At 47.2% G+C, this 20,431-nt stretch overlaps 1 protein-coding gene across 2 annotated transcripts in view; it reads right to left on the reverse strand.

Annotated features, from left to right (window-relative positions):
- Positions 1-7,133: 7,133 nt before the first annotated feature.
- ACVR1B (activin A receptor type 1B) overlaps positions 7,134-20,431 on the reverse strand; it is a 147,558-nt gene continuing 134,260 nt past the window's right edge. For both annotated transcript variants that reach the window (XM_078686045.1, XM_078686040.1), the window contains exon 9: positions 7,134-10,788. In XM_078686045.1, the coding sequence (XP_078542171.1) occupies positions 10,663-10,788 (126 nt within the window). In that variant the 3' untranslated portion in view covers positions 7,134-10,662. The remainder of the gene's footprint in view (positions 10,789-20,431) is intronic.

Genomic DNA, 20,431 nt, shown 5'->3' on the forward strand with positions numbered 1-20,431 from the left:
GGTGACTAGAGATGTGGTCTTTACGCGGGATGTCTAGTATGAGTCTGGCTGATGCGTTCTGGATGCGTTGGAGTTTTTTCTGGAGTTTTGCGGTGGTCCCGGCGTATAGGGTGTTTCCGTAGTCCAGGCGGCTTGTAACCAGTGCATGGGTGACCGTTTTTCTGGTTTCGGTGGGGATCCAGCTAAATGTTTTTTTGAGCATGCAAAGAATGTTGAAGCAAGATGATGAAACGGCGTTGACTTGTTTGTTCATAGAGAGTGAGGAGTCCAGGATGACGCCCAGGTTCCGTGCGTGGTCCGTCGGGATGGGTGCTTTTCCAAGGGCCTCTGGCCACCAAGAGTCATCCCAGGCGGCGGGGGAGGTACCTAAGATAAGGACTTCTGTTTTGTCTGAGTTCAGTTTCAGACGGCTGTGCTTCATCCACTCGGCTACTTCCTTCATTCCATCATGTAGGTTGGTTTTGGCGGTGTTGGGGTCTTTGGTGAGTGAGAGGATCAGTTGAGTGTCGTCAGCGTAGGAGATGATGTTGAGGTTGTGTTGGCGTGCGATGGCCGCGAGGGGGCTCATGTATACGTTGAAGAGGGTGGGGCTGAGTGAGGATCCTTGTGGTACGCCGCAGATGACTTCAGTGGCCTCTGACTTGAATGGTGGGAGGCGGACTCTCTGGGTTCTTCCGGTAAGGAACGAGGTGATCCATTCCAGTGCTTTTCCTTGGATTCTGATGTTTCTGAGGCGCTGTAGAAGGGTGCTATGGCAGACTGTGTCGAAGGCTGCGGAGAGGTCGAGGAGGATGAGGGAGACTGTGTCTCCATTGTCCAGTAGAGTTCGAATGTCGTCTGTTGCTGCGATGAGGGCGGTCTCCGTGCTGTGTTTGGCTCGGAAGCCGGACTGTGAGGAGTTGAGGGATTTGTTGGTTTCGAGGAAGGCGGCGAGCTGGTTGTTGACAGCTTTCTCGATGACTTTGGCCGGGAACGGAAGGAGCGAGATGGGGCGGTAGTTTTTGAGTTCGGTGGGGTCAGCTGTGGGTTTTTTCAGAAGGGCGCTGAGTTCTGCGTGTTTCCAGCTTTCCGGGAAGGTGGCGGAGTTGAGGGAGCAGTTGATGACGTCTCGGAGGTGTGGTGCTATGATGGAGTCTGCTTTGTTGAAGATGTGGTGAGGGCATGGGTCTGTGGGGGATCCTGAGTGGATGGAGTTAATCAGGTGGATGGTGTCCTCAGTGGAGATTGGGATCCAGTCATTAAGGATGTTCAAGGGGGGTGAAGGTCCTGCAGAAGGTTGGGTGGGTTGGTCTCCGGGTCGGTTGTCGAAGCTATTGTGGATGTCTGCGATTTTGTTGTGGAAGAACGAAGCTAGGGAGTCGCAGAGGGCTTGAGAGGGGGTGATGTCGGAGTTGGCTGAGGGGTTGGTAAATTCTTTGACGATGTTGAATAATTCCTTGCTGTTGTGGGCGTTATCTAGTCGGTCTTTGAATGCGGCTTTCTTGGCAGATCGGATTAGTTGGTGGTGTATGCGGGTGGCGTTTTTGAAGGCGTCCCTGGTGCTGGTGTTTGGGTCTTTTTTCCAGGCCTTCTCGAGGGAGCGACAGAGTTTCTTCGATTTCTTAAGATCATCGTTGAACCAGGAGGCGTTTTTGCTGCCTAGTTTGATTTGACGTTTTTTCAACGGTGCTAGGATGTCGGCGCTGTTGGATAGCCATTGGGTGAGGTTAATGGCTGCTTGGTCGGGGTTTGAGGAGTGGGCAGGGGGGTTTTGAAGAAGCGAAGAGGAGATCTGGTCGATGGTGATTTTGTTCCAGTTTCTTCGCATAGTAGGTTGAGGATGGTTGTGGGTTGTGGTCTTCTTGTAGATAAAGTGAACGCAGCTGTGGTCCGTCCAATGGAGAGCTGTGGTGTGACAGAAGGAGACATGTTTGCTGGAGGTGAAGATAGGGTCGAGTGTGTGACCTGCAATGTGGGTGGGGGTAGTGACAAGTTGTTTGAGTCCGAGGTTGGCGAGATTGTCCAGAAGGGAGGTGGCGTTGGTGTCATTGCTCTTTTCCAGGTGAAAGTTGAGGTCTCCCAATAGAATGTATTCCTCGGAGGGGAGGGCGTGTGGGGTGATAAAGTCAGTGATGTCATCGCTGAATTGTGCACGGGGTCCTGGAGGTAGGTAGAGGAGGGTGCCTCTGAGTGTGGTCTTGGGGTCGGTGTGGATCTGGAAGTGAAGGTGTTCGGCGCTGGCAAAGTTGACGTCTGAGGTGGTTGAGATGCGGATGGAGTTCTTATGGACGATAGCGATGCCTCCTCCTGTTTGGTCGGTGCGGTCCTTACGGATGATCTTGTATCCTTCCGGGATGGCAATGGTGATGTCTGGGGCTGATGAGGCGTTCATCCATGTTTCTGTTAGGAAGGCGACGTCGGGAGAAATGGTGTCTAGTAGGTTCCAGAGGTCGATGGCGTGTCTGTGGACCGAGCGGGTGTTGAGCAGGATGCATTTTAGGTGGTTGGAGTCAGATATCTGTTGTGTGTTCGTGGATGAGGAGTTGTTCTTGGTGCCGTCGAACTTGCAGGAGTTGCAGGAGAAGGGTCCATGGGTGTGTCCAGGAGCGGCTTGGACGCAGTTGGGGAGACGGTCGGGGTTAAGGGCTAAGAGGGTGGTAGCGTTGTATGTAATACGGGAGGGGTGAGTGGTACGAGGGCCAGGGGGACAGGCGCTGGGCGCGGTCCAGGCGCGGACGGGCGTAGACGGGCTTACCTTTGGCGCACCTTCGGCGCTAATGGGGCGCGGTCGCTGCGCGTGAACGCTGCGCGCAAATGCATCTGGCATATGTGGATAGTGGAAGGGGAGGGGCGAGAGAGGGTCAGCAGGGAGGCGGGTTGGAGATCAGGGGAAGGAGTCAACAGCAAACAAAATGGCAGCAGCAAGCAGGCAATCCCAAAACAACACAGGGGCACAATGGAGGCGAGCGCGATGCAAATTCAAAGCACAATTTCAGGCAATAATGTAATTTCAGGCAGCACGGTGCAGGAGCTGCTGTCGCACAAGCGCACTATGGGACTTGGGTGCTGTGAGTGGTCTCGGCGGATTTCTAAGGAAATGTTCGGCGGTCGGGGCGATCCAGTGCTAATCACTGACTAGGTGCTTCTATTAAATTATGCAGGATTTCTAAAGAAATGCTCGGCGGTCGGGGCGATCTAGCGCTAATCACCGACTAGGCGCTTCTTTTAAATTATGCAGGCTCAAGCAGGGAGTGAGACCGGGTCTCAGCGTTTACAATACCACATCCAGGAGGCAGGAAGCAGTGAGTGGAGCGGCCGCTTCTGCTGAAAGCAGGACGGTCACAGCGCGATAGAGGTGGGGCAGCGAGGTCAGTATCAGTGGGAGGGAGGGTCAGCAGGGAGGTGGGGTGGAGATCAGGGGAAGGAGTCAACAACAAACAAAATGGCAGCAGCAAGCAGGCAATCCCAAAACAACACAGGGGCACAATGGAGGCGAGCGCGATGCAGATTCAAAGCACAATTGCAGGCAATAATGTAATTTCAGGCAGCACGGTGCAGGAGCTGCTGTCGCACAAGCGCACTATGGGACTTAGGTGCTGTGAGTGGTCTCGGCGGATTTCTAAGGAAATGTTCGGCGGTCGGGGCGATCTAGTGCTAATCACTGACTAGGTGCTTCTATTAAATTATGCAGGATTTCTAAAGAAATGCTCGGCGGTCGGGGCGATCTAGCGCTAATCACTGACTAGGCGCTTCTTTTAAATTATGCAGGCTCAAGCAGGGAGTGAGACCGGGTCTCAGCGTTTACAATACCACATCCAGGAGGCAGGAAGCAGTGAGTGGAGCGGCCGCTTCTGCTGAAAGCAGGACGGTCACTAAAGAAAACTACGTGGCTCGTGTGAGTCGTCCCAGAGAAGAAGTCCCAAAACAGTAGGGAGAGACCGTATCGCGAGAAGCACACAGCATTAACTATTGGAAAATTCACCAGAGGTAAATAAGATAACAATCCTAAGAGGACCTCGCAGGAGCCGCAGGCAGGACCTACACCATCCAGGAAGAACCATTCTTTCAACATTATACACACCGCCCAGGAAGAACACTGCCCGTGGTAAGGTAGAATGGCTAAACAATAACCAACGAATACCCCACATAGGGTATGACACATCCAGAGAATAGCAAAGGAACACCTCTTAAGACTAGCTCTTAGGCAGAGGAGACGATAATAATGTCAGAAACACCTGTATAGCTGTACCGTCTGTCTGGGAAATAGTGTCAACCCAGAGACCGAAACAAGAAAAGAAGTGACAATGCTGCAACCAATGCAAACAAGACCACAACAATGGCCTTAAAAAAATGTAAATTACGTGAAGCTAGACATGAGATGCTGGACCGCTGAGTCTGCATGACTGTCAAAAAGAGGAGCCCCATCAAAGGGCAAATCTCAAAGACGCTCCTGAACATTTTCAGGAAAACTGCCATCACGCAGCCAAGCATGGCAACGCAGAGCAAATGACCTGGCCATAGCCCGACCCACCGAGTCAGTGGTGTCCATGGCTGATCGAATCGAAAATTTTGCCAGCTCACGACCACCTTGAAGTACCAGAGTCAGGTCAGCCCGAGGGCCTTCCGAAAGAGAGGGAAGGAGGAGCTCAACCAAGTCCCAGAGGGAGAAAGTGGCCCATGCAAACATGCAGGACGTGTTCAAGGACCGAAGGCCTAAATAAGCTTGCGGACACAAACAGTTGTCTACCACAGGTCTCCAACCAGCGAGACTCCCTAGTAGGTGGGAGTAGCAGAGGAGTGAATGACAGCAGCGAAGCTGAAGCTGCCCAAGAACAAGCCCTTAACCCCTAGTGTGTAAGGACGAACAGACAGGGTCATCTGGAGCCAGGCGATGACTAAGTGCGATAGCAGGTTCCACAGGGTCCCCCAAGGAGGACCTCGTCCAGGTCCCTAGAAGAATGTCGTACGACGTGCCAAACAGCAGCAAGGGCTCAACATCCGTGTTCTCCAGGTGGAGCAGATCCAACAAGGGATCGGAAGGTAGTGGGACTAAGGGAGGCTGGAACTGTAAAATGTCAGCAGCTTTGCTAACTCGTTCAAACGCTGCACTAGCCTCTGTGGCCTTTCTAGGAATGTGATAGCAGATCATAATTAGGGAATGGTTGCAGGCTAACACGTCCACCAAAAGCCAAAGGCTCTGTAGCCCGAAGATGCCCAAGGGCCTGCAGATGCTCCACATCAACATGTTTCGAGGAACACATAGGCAACACTGGGGGGGGGATGAATCCCCAGGGGCCTCATCCACCTTTAGCAAAGGAGGCGGAAAGGCCGTCTCTGGCGTCGACCGACGTTGCATCGACTTTGACGAACACCAAAGGAGACTCCAATGATCGGCGTCAGGCTGGCGTCAACCTAACATCCACAGAGATGGGAGACTGCGGAATGGGATGGCGTCAACTCGGGGACATGTCCCCTGTTGTGGCCGCATCAGACGTAATTGCAGGGAGCCCCCCAGGGCTGTGCCCGGAGGCTGTAGGTGGACTGTGGCCCGACCTGTGAATGGGAAGCCCCATCAGGCCGACTCCAGACGTCGCAGCAACTCTGAGACCGGAGTCAGGCCGCCGGCGAGCTCCCAACCAGAGTCCCTACCGCCTCTGTGCGGCCCGAAGGCACACAAGGGAGGAGTTGACCCAAAGATGGCCTGCAAAGGCTGGTAATAGGCTTCCATCTGGGTACTAGTCGCCCCAATGCCAGGAAATGGGGGGTAGGCAGAGGTCAACTGTTGCGGGGCCATGTCCGGTAAAGATCGGAAACAGCCGTGTCAGACGTCACGACCACGTGAGGCCGACGACTGCCGTGGCTTCTTGTGCTTTCCTAAGGAAGGCGAGCAACGTCCACGGGAATGACTGAGACCTGCCCCAGACAGGAGCCCCAGCTCGAGGTGTAGACCGGCGACGCTTGGACTCTAAACAGGACATCCGGGCAGACAACAATTTCATCCTACGTTCCCACAGGGACCCCCAGCTTCAGCTTTCGACAGACATCACATTCCTCCGAGTCGTGGTGCTCACCCAAACATCACATACAGATCGCGTGCGGATCCGTCGCAGACATTTACCGCGTACAGGTCTCAAACGATTTAAAGCCCAAAGGCATCGCGCACTGTTCCCGGACACGAAAAGTTGTCAGTAAGGCCCAAAAACTAAAACAGACCAGAGGAACCGCTTCTCCTGGATCCGCGTCGCAGATGCGGAAAAGAAGAAAACGGACGTCAGCGTGCTGGGAGCGACTTATATGGCTCAATTGACGTCATATCCGTGGACCACATCAGGGCAGAGCCATGCGACACCGTACCCCGGCGCGCAGAGGTACTGCTGAAAAATCTCCAGATCCAGCCTGGCGCTTGGGGGATATTTTAAATTAAGGAATCTGCGGCTAGATGTCTCTATCAGATAGAACCTTTAATTGCAACTGCTGCAGCTTGGCACAGCGTATTGAACATAAACGAGACACCAGTTTAAGGTAATGATAAGTTCATTGGTAGACACCAAAATGGTCTGCAGCAATACTACCCAATTATTAATTCTTCCCACTGGACAAAGCACTAAACTTTGCTACAAAAAAACTATACAACCTGTATGGGTACACCTCTACCTCTTACTATCCTCCACAGCAAACTGGCTGTTTGTGACATACAATAAATAAAAATTGACTTTCGCCATTGAACATGTCAATGGCTTACCCCCAGACTACTACTCAGACATCCATTCATACCCATAACTTATAGTCCATCAACCCAAACCTTCTGGTCTCCCACAAACCTAATTTTTCTGGCTTTTTACCTTTTATGATTCGTTCTCCAGAACTTACTTTCACCAGTATTCTAGGAAAGACATGCCCTAACAATTATCTCCTAGTAACAGAGGCAAAGGTGGATTCACATTCCTCAGACTCTTCAAAATGTTGTAGTGAAGTGCATGTTTGCTTGTGTTTCTTGCTGAAGTTATGCATTATTGTCGGTGTGTCATCATGGTTACTGTTCACACAATATCACTGAAATCATACCAGCTGCTGTGCGGTTTACAAATTCTGTGTTAAATGATATAGCTTTTAAATGAAGAGGTCCGATCACAGCAAGAGATGCCACACAAATAGTGACTAGAACAAACTTTTAATGTACAGCAGAGATTTGACAGCCTTTTTCTTATATTAACAAAAGATTTTCTATTTTACAACTTATTTACATTTGCATACTGAGGAGGTAAAGTGTCAAAGTGGCTAATGTACAGTCCATTGTAACAAAATGTACAAAAAACAAACCAAAAAAAGACAGCAGTATCAAGAATGCATTTTCCTGTAGAGGTTGCAATACACATTGGAAAAAAAAGCATGATCTTTCCCCCTCGATAAAAAAAATCCCCAGTGGGCTGCAGCAGCACCGGGGATGAGTGTCCCAGGCACCTACATATCCTGCTTGGATCACTGCCTTCTCCCAACCAAAGGTTTTGAGAAATTAAGGAACACACTCCACCACAAGTCAAACCTGGTTTGGCTTCTCAGTCAGTAGCTTTGCTAGGCATTTGCACGTTGCACATGGTCAACAAGCGGGCGCTCAACCGTATCGGCACCCTTGTTAGACAGAATGTCTAGTTCCAGATTCAGAGTATAATGCAGTTTCTGTTGTGTTGTGCACAGAACCACTGTATGAACCTAAAGTGTCATATACACGGAGGAGACACTCATAAGTTGGCATACCAGACTACATTATGTTTTTTATGACGCAGCAGCACCGTACAGTGTTCAGGTAACGATAAGTTACACAAGCAATCAATTAGAAGGATTTGTAGGTACAGTAACTTGTCCAGGTAGAATGTACTAGGCTGGCTGTTGTAGTTGGCATTTTCAGCTAGAGTGGCTCTCTTCCACAGTCACCCCAAGTGGCCCAGTACCTCTAAATACTGCATCTGTGCCATAATTTCTGGCTTGAACTGTTCAGGAGTCAGAGGGCATAAACAAAACATTCACAAATGCCCCAAGTATGCACTAATGGCCAAAATATTCACAGTCCTGCAAATCTGGAGAGTGTCCTTGAGAGGCAGGATTAGGCCAAGCTTTGCATACAATGAGGCAAACTCCTGCGCACATCACTTATAGTCCTGAACAGACATACAGCAAAGTGGAGACAAGACTTTAAAAAACGTGAACGATGAAACAATGTGCACAGCTACAACTTAGCTAAGAACGGGCTCCAGGTGAGAGTACAGACACTCAAAATGTGGTGTACGGTTCTGCGCTTTTGGTTTTGATTTCTTTACAAACCATAGGCTGAGAGGTAATAATTACAGTTTTTTTGTTCTTTTTTTGGTTTTTTTATACAAAGAATTAAAATATTTATTAAAAAAAGTTAAAATCCAGACCCTCTCAAAAACATAAAAAAATAATCAAACCACTCCAGTTAAAATTTATGGCTTCAGAGTTATTGTAGTGTTGACGTTAAACAAAAATGTTCCCTCCCCCCTTTCAACCCATCCAAACTTCTGTATTCACATCCTGAGTTCTGTTCCAACCTCAAACTGCCCCACTCCACCGCAGAAGCAGCAAAAGGTCATTCCCACCTGAATATTATTACATTATATTAACAAAAAACGAGATTCATGCACTGCACCATCAGACATTAACACCAATACTTCTTGAGTACAGGAAAAGACAGAAGGTCACGCATACCACGCACGTGCTGCCCAGTACCAAACACTTGTCCTGCATTATCTAGCACGTGTTTTGTCGCTATTCATTAGACTGTGTCAAATACTTAACGTGTTTAGCCAACACCCAACATGTGTGCAAATGAAACCAGACAAATGTCTCCAGTACCCAAAAAGAGCTTCTTCAATACAGAGCACGTTTAGCAAATACCCTGCATGTTTTTCAGTCATAGCTAAAACCACTGTGTGCTCCTCATAGCCAACATGTTAAGCCATACTCAACATGGATTTATGTGTAGGCCAGAATATGTTAACCAATAACCAGCACCTATTCAGCGACTACCTACCACACGTTTAGCGAACACCAAGAACACATTCTCCAGTACCCAAAACAGCTTCAATAAACAATACAGCTTTAGATAAATTTAAGCACGTTTGCAGCTTGCCACAACTTATGTAGCCAATACGCGATGTTTCAGTCAATAACATGTCTTTAACCAATACCCAAACACGTTCTCCCACTTTAACATTTGTTGAGCCAAAAATTAAAAATACTTTAGCCAATACTCAACACAAATTCATCAAAATCCAATAAGCATTTAGCTAACACCCAGCAAGACTAGTCCATTGGATGGACTTAATCAGTTATCTACCAGATTTCTTTCAAGTGCCTCTAGCGTCTCCTTGACCGTACTGTGTCACTACACATGGCCAGGTCCAGTTCTTCCGTTGAGATACGTTCCTGGCCCATCACGTTTGCCCCTAGTAAGGCAGTCTGTCTTCGGGGGGGGCAAACAGCAATATGGCAGGAGGAGCTGCAAGCATGGGTATTACCTGATAGCTAAATCAAAGACAGCCTAACAGAGTTGAGGTAAAGTGACGGATATGAAGACCCAGAGTGTACGGCACGGCAGAGAATGGCTCGCCTAACCGCCCCGCCCTCCCCACCCCCCCTTGGACCCACTGATAAGCAAAGTCCCTTCCCTCTTTCACAAGCTGGTAGCATGATATCAAGTGGGTAATCCAAGCACGCTATTCAGAAATTGGGCACCATATGGCTCTGTTGACTCTTTCCAAAAGTGGCAGCGTCAGACCACAAGATGACAGGACAGCGTCCGCCTCAGAAGATAGTGTAATGCTGTTCCGGTTTACAAGCTGGTTATGTTGACGACTGCGATGACAGGGAGACAGCATTCTTCCAGGAGTTATTAGTGGATGTTGACCTCTCCGAAAAACAGGTCTCAACTTTCAGAAGACAGTAGAGCAGCTCTTCCCATCACTTCCCACCGTTGTGACAATGAGCACACAAGTCTGAGATGGAGCTAGAGCATGCACACAAGCTCACACGAACACGTATGACATGTGCGCACCCACAAATGCACAAAAGGCACACACGTCGCGGGAGGGGGCACACCCACACGCATGCTTAGACGCGTGGCTTACATATAATTCACCTGCCAGGTTTCGAGTTTTTGAGGCTTCCAAGCAAGAACGACACGTTTCACGAATACCAAACAGAGCGCTCATAACCAGTGGAAGGGAAGCTTGCTGCTGCCTGCACGTCACATGCCTGTCAGTGGAAAACGTCAGATTAGATGGCATGGCTTTAAGAACCCACCAGGTCCTGGCATATGGGCACCTGAAGTGGTTTCAGCTAGTTTATGAATGTCACCTACGGGCTGGATTGTAGCCTGAGTCAGCGCCAGTCGGCCTGGATTGACTGAACAACACTGGGAATCCAATCCGGAAATTCAAAGACAGTCAAGTACGGAGATAACCCAAGAAAAGCTATTTCCAAGTCGTCATGCTGTTAGGAAATTATAAAAAGGTCAGTCACCAGGCCTAAAAAAATAAAATGTGTGCTCTTCCTGCTGGTCATGGGTCACCCTACCCACCCCCTTGTCCAACTCTGATTCAGGCAGAAGCACGAGGTAGGCCTCAGCACAGGTGCACGTGATGACGAAGGCGCTGCAGATCGGCGTCAGATCTTCAGGTCCTCGTGCACGCTCAGCTGGGAGAGGGTCTTCTTTATGCGCAGGGCCGTCAGCCGTGCAGCGCCGTTGGCATACCAACACTCGCGCATCATCTTCCCCATCACTCTCAGAGCCTGTTAGGAAACAAGAAGAAATTAGGATACGACCCTGTGGAGGGAGACATATTTTAAAACAACAAAAAATCTTTGCTAGAAAACACTTATCGGATACATTTAAAAGGATTATTTGTTATGCTATAAATGTATACAGCGCACGATTACGAATGGTGCCTTGGTGCTAGCAAACCGAGAAGAAAGCAGAAGAATTAGTCAATGAGCAGCAGTCTTGATGGCTTTCCTGAATAAAGTCAGAGAGGGAAGATTTCTGATGTTAAACGGGTGGGAGTTCCAGAGCCTATTGGCTCCCACCACAAATCTTCTACCACCCCAGTATGATTTAAAAACTCTCTGAGAAAGTATCACTTTTGCTCCTTGTGATCTCAGGCATCTAATTGGGGAGTACCAGTTCAATGAACATCTCAGGAACTGAGGGCCGGCCCGTGAAGTGCCTTTTATGTAATACACAGGGTTTTAAACTTGATCAGATTTTTTATTGGCAGCCAATGCAGAGATGGATTCCCATTGACTGGAATTTTGGAATCCCCAGGAGAAATCTTGCAGCGCGTTTTGGATCATCTGGAGCCTTTGAAGTTGCTTCATCGGCATGCCAAGATATAACCCATTACAGTAATCTAGTCTGGAAAGGACTAGGGATGTGACAACCGTTTTCTTGCTTTCTGTGGGAATCAGATGTAGGATTTTCTTAATGGCTTTTAGCATGAAGAAACTTGATGACGAAACTGAGTTGACTTGTGCTTCAAAGTCCAGTCTCTGGTCTATAATCACACCCAGGTTTTTTACTTTGGGAACTGGGATAGGTGCTGTTACCAGGTCATTTGGCCACCAAATCTGGGACCACGAAGGAGTGAATTTACCGAACAGAATCACCTCAGTTTTCCCGGAATTTAACTTGAGACAGTGCGAGCTCATCCATGAGCTGACTGCTGTCATGCAGTCCCTGAACCTGTTTACTGCCGGTGATGTATTTGTGCTAATGGTTACCACAATTTGGGTATCATCTGCGTACGATGTTAATGCCATTCCAAAAGATCTAATAAGGGATGCCAGTTCCGAAACATAAACATTAAAAAGTGTTGGACTTAAGGAAGAGCCCTGTGGAACTCCACAAGGAAGTGTGAAGGACGAAGCGGTCAGGTTCCCTAAGGCCACCGATTGTGTCCTGTCCTCTAGAAAGGAGGCTATAAATGCCAATGCCTTTCCAGAGATGCCAAAAGAATTCAACATTTTTTTTTTTTACTTTATTTTCCAGGTTTTGCATACAAAGGATAGAATAATCAGTACAACATAAAATGCAGCATTGATAATAATAATACATATAGGACAAATGTGATGTAAGGAATTCGCAAAAAAAAAAAGGGAAAAGCAAATCAAATAGTCGATACGACACGGATAAACATCAGGAATAAGCATCCAATGGTAGCAGTAACATAAAACAGCACATAAAGAGAGAAACATATCTTCAATGAATGAAACATTGTAAATGGCATCATAATAATTGCGCCAGAACACAGAAGGAGGTTCATTAATGCAGTCATACATTACAAAACAGGTGATGAACCAATCCCCTCCCGGACAATACCACTTGACAATTGCGAGTCTTGGGCAGTTTGCTGTTTAGCAATATAGTTCCTGTACGGGCCCCAGATGTCTACTGGTCGTGACGGACTAGGGATTAGAGTGGAATACTCTTCGCAGTTGACATTGCAGAATGCTAAGCTACGGAGCCACGCCTGAAGAGAGGGAACTCTGCTACTGCCCCACAATAAAGCAATCTCTCGTTTAGCTAATAGAAATTACAGAGCTGCAAGTTTTCTAACTTTCCGGGGTAAATTGACCACATACCCGAGCAGTGCAATCTCAGGGGTGGGAGTCAATTGCATGGACAGTATGTCACCAAATGTAGAGTGGACCAGTATTGGTGTATCTTGGGACATGTCCAGGCTAGCTGGGCAAAGTCCGCAAACGGTGCAAAGCACTACCAGCTGTGATGAGGTCTGCTGTGATCTATTCTGTGTGAATAGATACATTCTGCAAAGGAACTTAAAATGTAGAAGTTTGTGTCGACTGTTCAATGAGACCTCTCCGCTCAACCGGCACGAAAAGCCGCAGCGGTCCGGAGACGCAACCTAAAGTGGATCGTGCTGAAAGCAGTGATAATAAAGGTACGTCGATTAAAAAGGATTTTAGTTCAAATTCAGCTTTAGTTAAAATTCTGTAGAAATAAAGCAGCTTGTAGTCCATTCAATGACTAACCATACAGTGTAAAGGCGCTAAACCCTCACCTCCCTGGTGCAGACTTCTGGTATGCATTTTTATAGTGCACATTCAACCAGAGTGCATTCTTGTCGCTGAGTTAGATGTTTATCGATACCAAACTAAATGGTACTCATTTCATTGGCATTGCAAGAATAAAAGTCTGAGCGGACCCGCCGTGTCGATTTATGCTTTGGATGTATTTAGTCTACTAAGCCGCCATCCATGCAATGCTGGACAAAAGGACACTCGCTGTAGTAGCAGAAGCCCCATTCGTGATTTTGCAAAGCTATGACTCCACACGCCTCTCGATTTTCTCCAAGTCCGGTTTTCCCATCAGTGGACCGACACTGCTCTACTTTTTATCAGAACTTTCTTCAACAGTACCTAGCTCTGTTAAAAGGAGGTGTATGTAAAGTCACGCAATTTTAAACAAAGGAAGGAGAGAGAGAGAGTATGGATTCGTTCTCCCTAAGTAACGTTTATAAACAAGAAGAATCCAAAAAATTATGGGTTGACAGTGTCCCTACTATGGTTGGGAGCACGTCTGATGTTTATGGGTACCCCTCACACACCAACAGGCCCCTTGGTGTCATGCTTCATCATCGGGGTCATCGTATCCCTCTACGGGATACGGCGTGCTGCGACCTGCGTTTGCGCGGGAGCACTCTTTTGGCTATGTGTGGTGTATAGTGAGGGGTGTTTTATTATAATATAGTGAGTGAGTGTAGTGGTGGGGTTGGGGTAGTGAGTGGAGATTAAAAAGGACCTGACTCGTGGGTTTACAAAAACTTTAATTGTTCCCCGAGTTGGTACTGTTAAAAAGGATACAAGAGGAAGTGTGGCGTAGTATTATGTGCGCCGCCTCTTTGTGTGTGTCAACATGTTTCGATGTAAGAACATCTTCTTCAGGACTGGGGTACACAAAATCCCCACCTTACTCACGTTTTTCTAATCTCTTTCTGTGTATATACAAAAAAGTGATATTTACAAGTGAAGGTCTATCATTGTACCTAGACTTTTAGCCGCTATTTTGCTGACCTGTAGAGAGAAAGGACAAAAAATTTTTTTCAGGTGATCCTTTCCTTCAAAAAGACCATGGGTTTAATGCATCCGTGGTGCTGGTCATGCAGAAAAAAGTGCGGTTTAAAAATTGTTGAAAAATGATATTCATTGCACGAAAGTGTCAATCTACACATAATTAACGTGCCTATTGTGAAAATAATTCTGAAAAAATTCGAAAAATGTTCGAAAAAAAGGACACATACAAGACAGACAAACATACAACATAAAGCACACGCTCTAGATTCTGGCCATGTTGAGTGCCCCGTAATTGTATCAATGGTGGTGAGGTCACTGTGATGTAAACAGTGAAAAAAGGAAAAAAGGAAGGAAACCTACTGTAAAATAAGGAGATCATTGCTCCATGAGACCGTGTCTAACGTAGGGGTTACCCGGGCTTCCTTGCTGCCTGTGAAAAAGAAGGGTGGACAAAATATACACCTTCCGCTGTTTCTGTTTCTTAGTACTTACATATTGGTCAGGATTCGCCGGATTCATCCGTTTTAGGTATTACTCACGGGTCTATGAGGAGAATCCCTCTTCGCTGCCCCTTACGCCGGCTCTGCTGTATCTGGGAGTGTGTTTTCCAGTGGCTTTTTATGTGCTTGTCACCACGCCCTTATTCTCGTTAATTAGCGGCCGGGGAGGCCCATATTTGGTCTGCCGGTAATTATCTGCTAATTGGTTAAAGACCGCGCCGTCTTTCTCAGCGCACGCGCGTTGGAAATGCCTTCTTCGCACGGCGCATGCATTGCGATAGTGCGTCTTCACCTGGCGCATGCGCACTGAGCTGGAGGAAATGGGAGAACGTCTTCTCTCCGCGCATGCTCGTTCCAAAGAGCTCACATCCTTTAGTTTTTCTTGATTCTCGTATATGTACAAAGGTTGTGGCCCCATAGGCTGTATGTGTGGGGCCAGGGGGGTTTTGGTGACTTATTGCAGAAACGGCCTAAGGGTGGATTTTCTGCGAGATGTTGTGGCCTCATTTTTTCAGAATAAGAGGTTTGTAATGAATGATACTAATTGGTGTCAGTGATGTCTCAATGCAGGATAATATTCACATCCTCAATTGCCCCCATGGGATGTCATCATTCAGGCCTGACAAATGGGTCCCCAAACGGAAAACCCAACGTTGTTCCTTCTCAAAAAAGGCCATGTTCTGAGGGCAACTGTTCAATTACGGTCCAGTGGATGTCATTGACACAGTGTCCCATTTCTAAAAAATGAGTCGCCATTTTAGTGGTGCTTTTCTTGCACCGTATATTGCTCTTGTGTTCGTTGAGTCTTGTTTTGACCGCTCTGGTTGTCATGCCAATGTATTCCAAATGGCAGGGGCATGTAATCATGTAGACAACGTTTTTGCTGTTACAGTTCGTCATCTTCCTTTGGTCCCATTTCGTACCGTTGGTGAAGGTTAGTTGTTTACTTCTCTTCGTTAGATGACAGCTGGCACAATTGCCACATGGGAAATGTCCCTGTGTCCCATGTACAGAGGGTTGTAGTTGAGGAGATGTTCTGGGGCGTGTATGTACAAGAATGTCCTTAAGGTTCCTCCCGCGTCTATGGGAAAACATTGGTTTTTCAATCGTCAAATCACCACAATTCAGGATACGCCAATGTTTGTTCACTATTTTTGATACCTCATTTGAATGGGTGTTATATGTAGTGATACATATTGGCCTGGTTTGTTTTGCAACGGTTCCCATCTTGTTTTCCAGGAGAGCCTCTCTGTTGTTGTTCTTGGCTCTCTTCATCGCTGTGTTGATTACTCTGTCCGGGTACTTCCTGGCTTGCAATTTACCTTTCAAATCCTGGGCTTGAGATTTGTAGTTGTCCATTTGTGTGCAGTTCCTCCTTAGCCTCAGGAATTGGCCATATGGGAGGTTCATCCTTAGGTGTCGTGGGTGAAAGCTGTCATATCTGAGTAGACAGTTCCTGGCCGTAGGTTTAAAATGTGTCGTGGTTTCCAGGCCTCCATTCCGATGGTAGATATTAAGGTCTAGAAAAACTAGTTCTTCATTAGAAACTGAGTGAGTGAATTTTTGGAAACGGTCTTGGGTGTTTAGCCATTCCATGAAGTTGATCACTGACTCTAGGTCGCCCTGCCAGATAACGAAGATGTCGTCGATGTATCGTTTCCAGGTGAGTATATTGTCTCTGTAGGGGTTCCGAGGAGTTAAGATTTTGTTTGTTTCCATGTGATGTACATACAACCCCGCCAGGCTCGGCGCAAATGTGCTTCCCATGCTCGTGCCATGGCTTTGGAGGTAGATAGTTCCATTAAATTCGAAAAAGTTCTTTGTCAGAGCTAGTGCGATACACTCCATTACTACTCCTCTTGGAGTTTGGTACAGCCAACTTGCGCTGTACAAAACTTCCTCAATTATGGCCAGGGTCTCGTCATGGGGGAGGCTAGTGTACAAGCTCTCCACATCCAGGCTGAGTAGTAGTTGGTGACTTGGGTCAAATGGTAGGTCTTGGAGCAATTGTAGGACAGCCTTTGTATCTTTCAGATAGGTGTCTGTGGCCTGGATTAGAGGTCGTAAGAAAGCGTCTGAAAATTTTGAGAGCGGTTCAAGAATCGAACCGATGCCGGAGACAATGGGTCTCCCCGGTGGGTCATTTATGTTTTTATGAATTTTGGGAATGCAGTAAAACTGGGGTATTCGTGGATGATTCTGTATTAGGAATTCTGATTCCTTCTTGGACAGCCAGTCATGTGTCACAGCCTCCTCAACCATGCCGCCTATAGTCCTCCGCAGAGATTCGGTCGGGTCATGCGCAAGTACTGTGTAATTGCGTCTGTCTGATAGAAGTCTCAGGCATTCCTGGTTGTATGCTGTTGTTGTTTGTATGACCGTCGCTCCGCCTTTATCGGCGGGTTTTATGGTTATGGCCTGGTTACCAGTCAATTCTCGTATCGCCAATTGTTCCTCCTTGCTGGTGTTATGGAAAACTGGCCGTTCCGTGGAATTCAAATTCTTGAGGTCGTTCATTATTGCCTTCTCGAAAGTCAAAACTTCAATGGGTAGTAGGGCATCAGGTGGTGTGAAAGTAGATATGGGTCTCAGACCTGTGTCTGTCTCTGGGATACTTTCTTTATCCCTAAAGAAAACCTGTAATTTGATTTTCCGTAGAAATTCTTGCATTTCTGTGTGGAGTTTGAATGAGTCCAACTTATTAGTAGGGACGAAACTCAGCCCTTTGTTCAATACAGCCTTTTGTGTTGTTGTGAGTTCCCATGGTGTGATGTTTACCACTAGGTCCCTCTGAAACTGGTTGAGGGGTTGCTCGATAGTGCCCCCGTCATGCTCCTCGTGTTCACTCTCGGGTCCTCTTGGTTGGGGTCTTGCCACATCACTGTATTGCCTTTTCTGTTTCGCCCTCTGTTGGTTCCTCGGCGGGTGCCTAAAAAAGGCTGATTACTGTAAAGGTTTGGGTCAAATTCAGGGACCCATGGTTGGTACATAGGACCGAAAGGACCTTGTCCATAGTTAAATGGCGGAAAAGGTGTTGGTACTGTGAACGGTGGCTGGAACGGTTGTGCTTGATAACCTCGCCACCCTCTTTGTCTCGGATAAGATTGGCCCTGTCGTCTTTGGTAACCTTTCTGCCGCTGGTTGTTGCGGGTGCTTGAGCTGGAAGAGCTGCTATCTGAGCCATCACTATCGTTGGCACTGTTACCGTTACTTTTATTGTAGTCGTCTTTCGTGTACGGGTATGCAGTCTCTGGAGTGAAGCGATCTTTGTCTTTACTCAGTTTTTTGAATTTGCTTTGCTTTAGCGTGGCTTCGAAATCGGCCATTTGCTGGTTTAGTTCCTCCAGCCTTTTTTTAAGTTCTGCTGGTTTAATGTATGCCTTCAGCTGTACTTCAATTTTTTGTATATCCAATTTCAGCTCTTGTGTTATTCTAGTGGCGGTTTTCACTATGAGGACCAACCAATCCTGTGTACAATGCCACGAGATCAACGACCATTCCTTCTTAAAGACTTTGTCATTTTGAAAAATGAACGGTTCATTTTTGACCAGTAGGCCTTGGGGTGCTATCTTGTTTCTCAGATACTGAGTCATCAGTAGGCCATGTAATGCTGCCCTGATCTGTGATTTCCTTAAGTTTACCAGTTCATCCCAGTCAACGGTGCTAGGCCCAGGGTCCGTATTGCTTAGTCCTTCGAAAGGGTTGAGGGCCGCCAGAATTGCGTCCACATCCTCCTCGCCAAAGGTGAGACCGTGTTCTGAATCCATGGTTTTGTGATCAAGCGTGTGCTAAGTATGTAAGATGTGTTGCTTGTATGTGTATGTGCAGGGCAGCATTACATGGCCTACTGATGACTCAGTATCTGAGAAACAAGATAGATTAGATCACAGGTTTTCTTTAGGGATAAAGAAAGTATCCCAGAGACAGACACAGGTCTGAGACCCATATCTACTTTCACACCACCTGATGCCCTACTACCCATTGAAGTTTTGACTTTCGAGAAGGCAATAATGAACGACCTCAAGAATTTGAATTCCACAGAACGGCCAGTTTTCCATAACACCAGCAAGGAGGAACAATTGGCGATACGAGAATTGACTGGTAACCAGGCCATAACCATAAAACCCGCCGATAAAGGCGGAGCGACTGTCATACAAACAACAACAGCATACAACCAGGAATGCCTGAGACTTCTATCAGACAGACGCAATTACACAGTACTTGCGCATGACCCGACCGAATCTCTGCGGAGGACTATAGGCGGCATGGTTGAGGAGGCTGTGACACATGACTGGCTGTCCAAGAAGGAATCAGAATTCCTAATACAGAATCATCCACGAATACCCCAGTTTTACTGCATTCCCAAAATTCATAAAAACATAAATGACCCACCGGGGAGACCCATTGTCTCCGGCATCGGTTCGATTCTTGAACCGCTCTCAAAATTTTCAGACGCTTTCTTACGACCTCTAATCCAGGCCACAGACACCTATCTGAAAGATACAAAGGCTGTCCTACAATTGCTCCAAGACCTACCATTTGACCCAAGTCACCAACTACTACTCAGCCTGGATGTGGAGAGCTTGTACACTAGCCTCCCCCATGACGAGACCCTGGCCATAATTGAGGAAGTTTTGTACAGCGCAAGTTGGCTGTACCAAACTCCAAGAGGAGTAGTAATGGAGTGTATCGCACTAGCTCTGACAAAGAACTTTTTCGAATTTAATGGAACTATCTACCTCCAAAGCCATGGCACGAGCATGGGAAGCACATTTGCGCCGAGCCTGGCAGGGTTGTATGTACATCACATGGAAACAAACAAAATCGTAACTCCTCGGAACCCCTACAGAGACAATATACTCACCTGGAAACGATACATCGACGACATCTTCGTTATCTGGCAGGGCGACCTAGAGTCAGTGATCAACTTCATGGAATGGCTAAACACCCAAGACCGTTTCCAAAAATTCACTCACTCAGTTTCTAATGAAGAACTAGTTTTTCTAGACCTTAATATCTACCATCGGAATGGAGGCCTGGAAACCACGACACATTTTAAACCTACGGCCAGGAACTGTCTACTCAGATATGACAGCTTTCACCCACGACACCTAAGGATGAACCTCCCATATGGCCAATTCCTGAGGCTAAGGAGGAACTGCACACAAATGGACAACTACAAATCTCAAGCCCAGGATTTGAAAGGTAAATTGCAAGCCAGGAAGTACCCGGACAGAGTAATCAACACAGCGATGAAGAGAGCCAAGAACAACAACAGAGAGGCTCTCCTGGAAAACAAGATGGGAACCGTTGCAAAACAAACCAGGCCAATATGTATCACTACATATAACACCCATTCAAATGAGGTATCAAAAATAGTGAACAAACATTGGCGTATCCTGAATTGTGGTGATTTGACGATTGAAAAACCAATGTTTTCCCACAGACGCAGGAGGAACCTTAAGGACATTCTTGTACATACACGCCCCAGAACATCTCCTCAACTACAACCCTCTGTACATGGGACACAGGGACATTTCCCATGTGGCAATTGTGCCAGCTGTCATCTAACGAAGAGAAGTAAACAACTAACCTTCACCAACGGTACGAAATGGGACCAAAGGAAGATGACGAACTGTAACAGCAAAAACGTTGTCTACATGATTACATGCCCCTGCCATTTGGAATACATTGGCATGACAACCAGAGCGGTCAAAACAAGACTCAACGAACACAAGAGCAATATACGGTGCAAGAAAAGCACCACTAAAATGGCGACTCATTTTTTAGAAATGGGACACTGTGTCAATGACATCCACTGGACCGTAATTGAACAGTTGCCC

The sequence above is a fragment of the Lissotriton helveticus genome, chromosome 1_1, assembly GCF_964261635.1.
Source record: "Lissotriton helveticus chromosome 1_1, aLisHel1.1, whole genome shotgun sequence".
In the NCBI taxonomy this organism is placed as follows: Eukaryota; Metazoa; Chordata; class Amphibia; order Caudata; family Salamandridae; genus Lissotriton; species Lissotriton helveticus.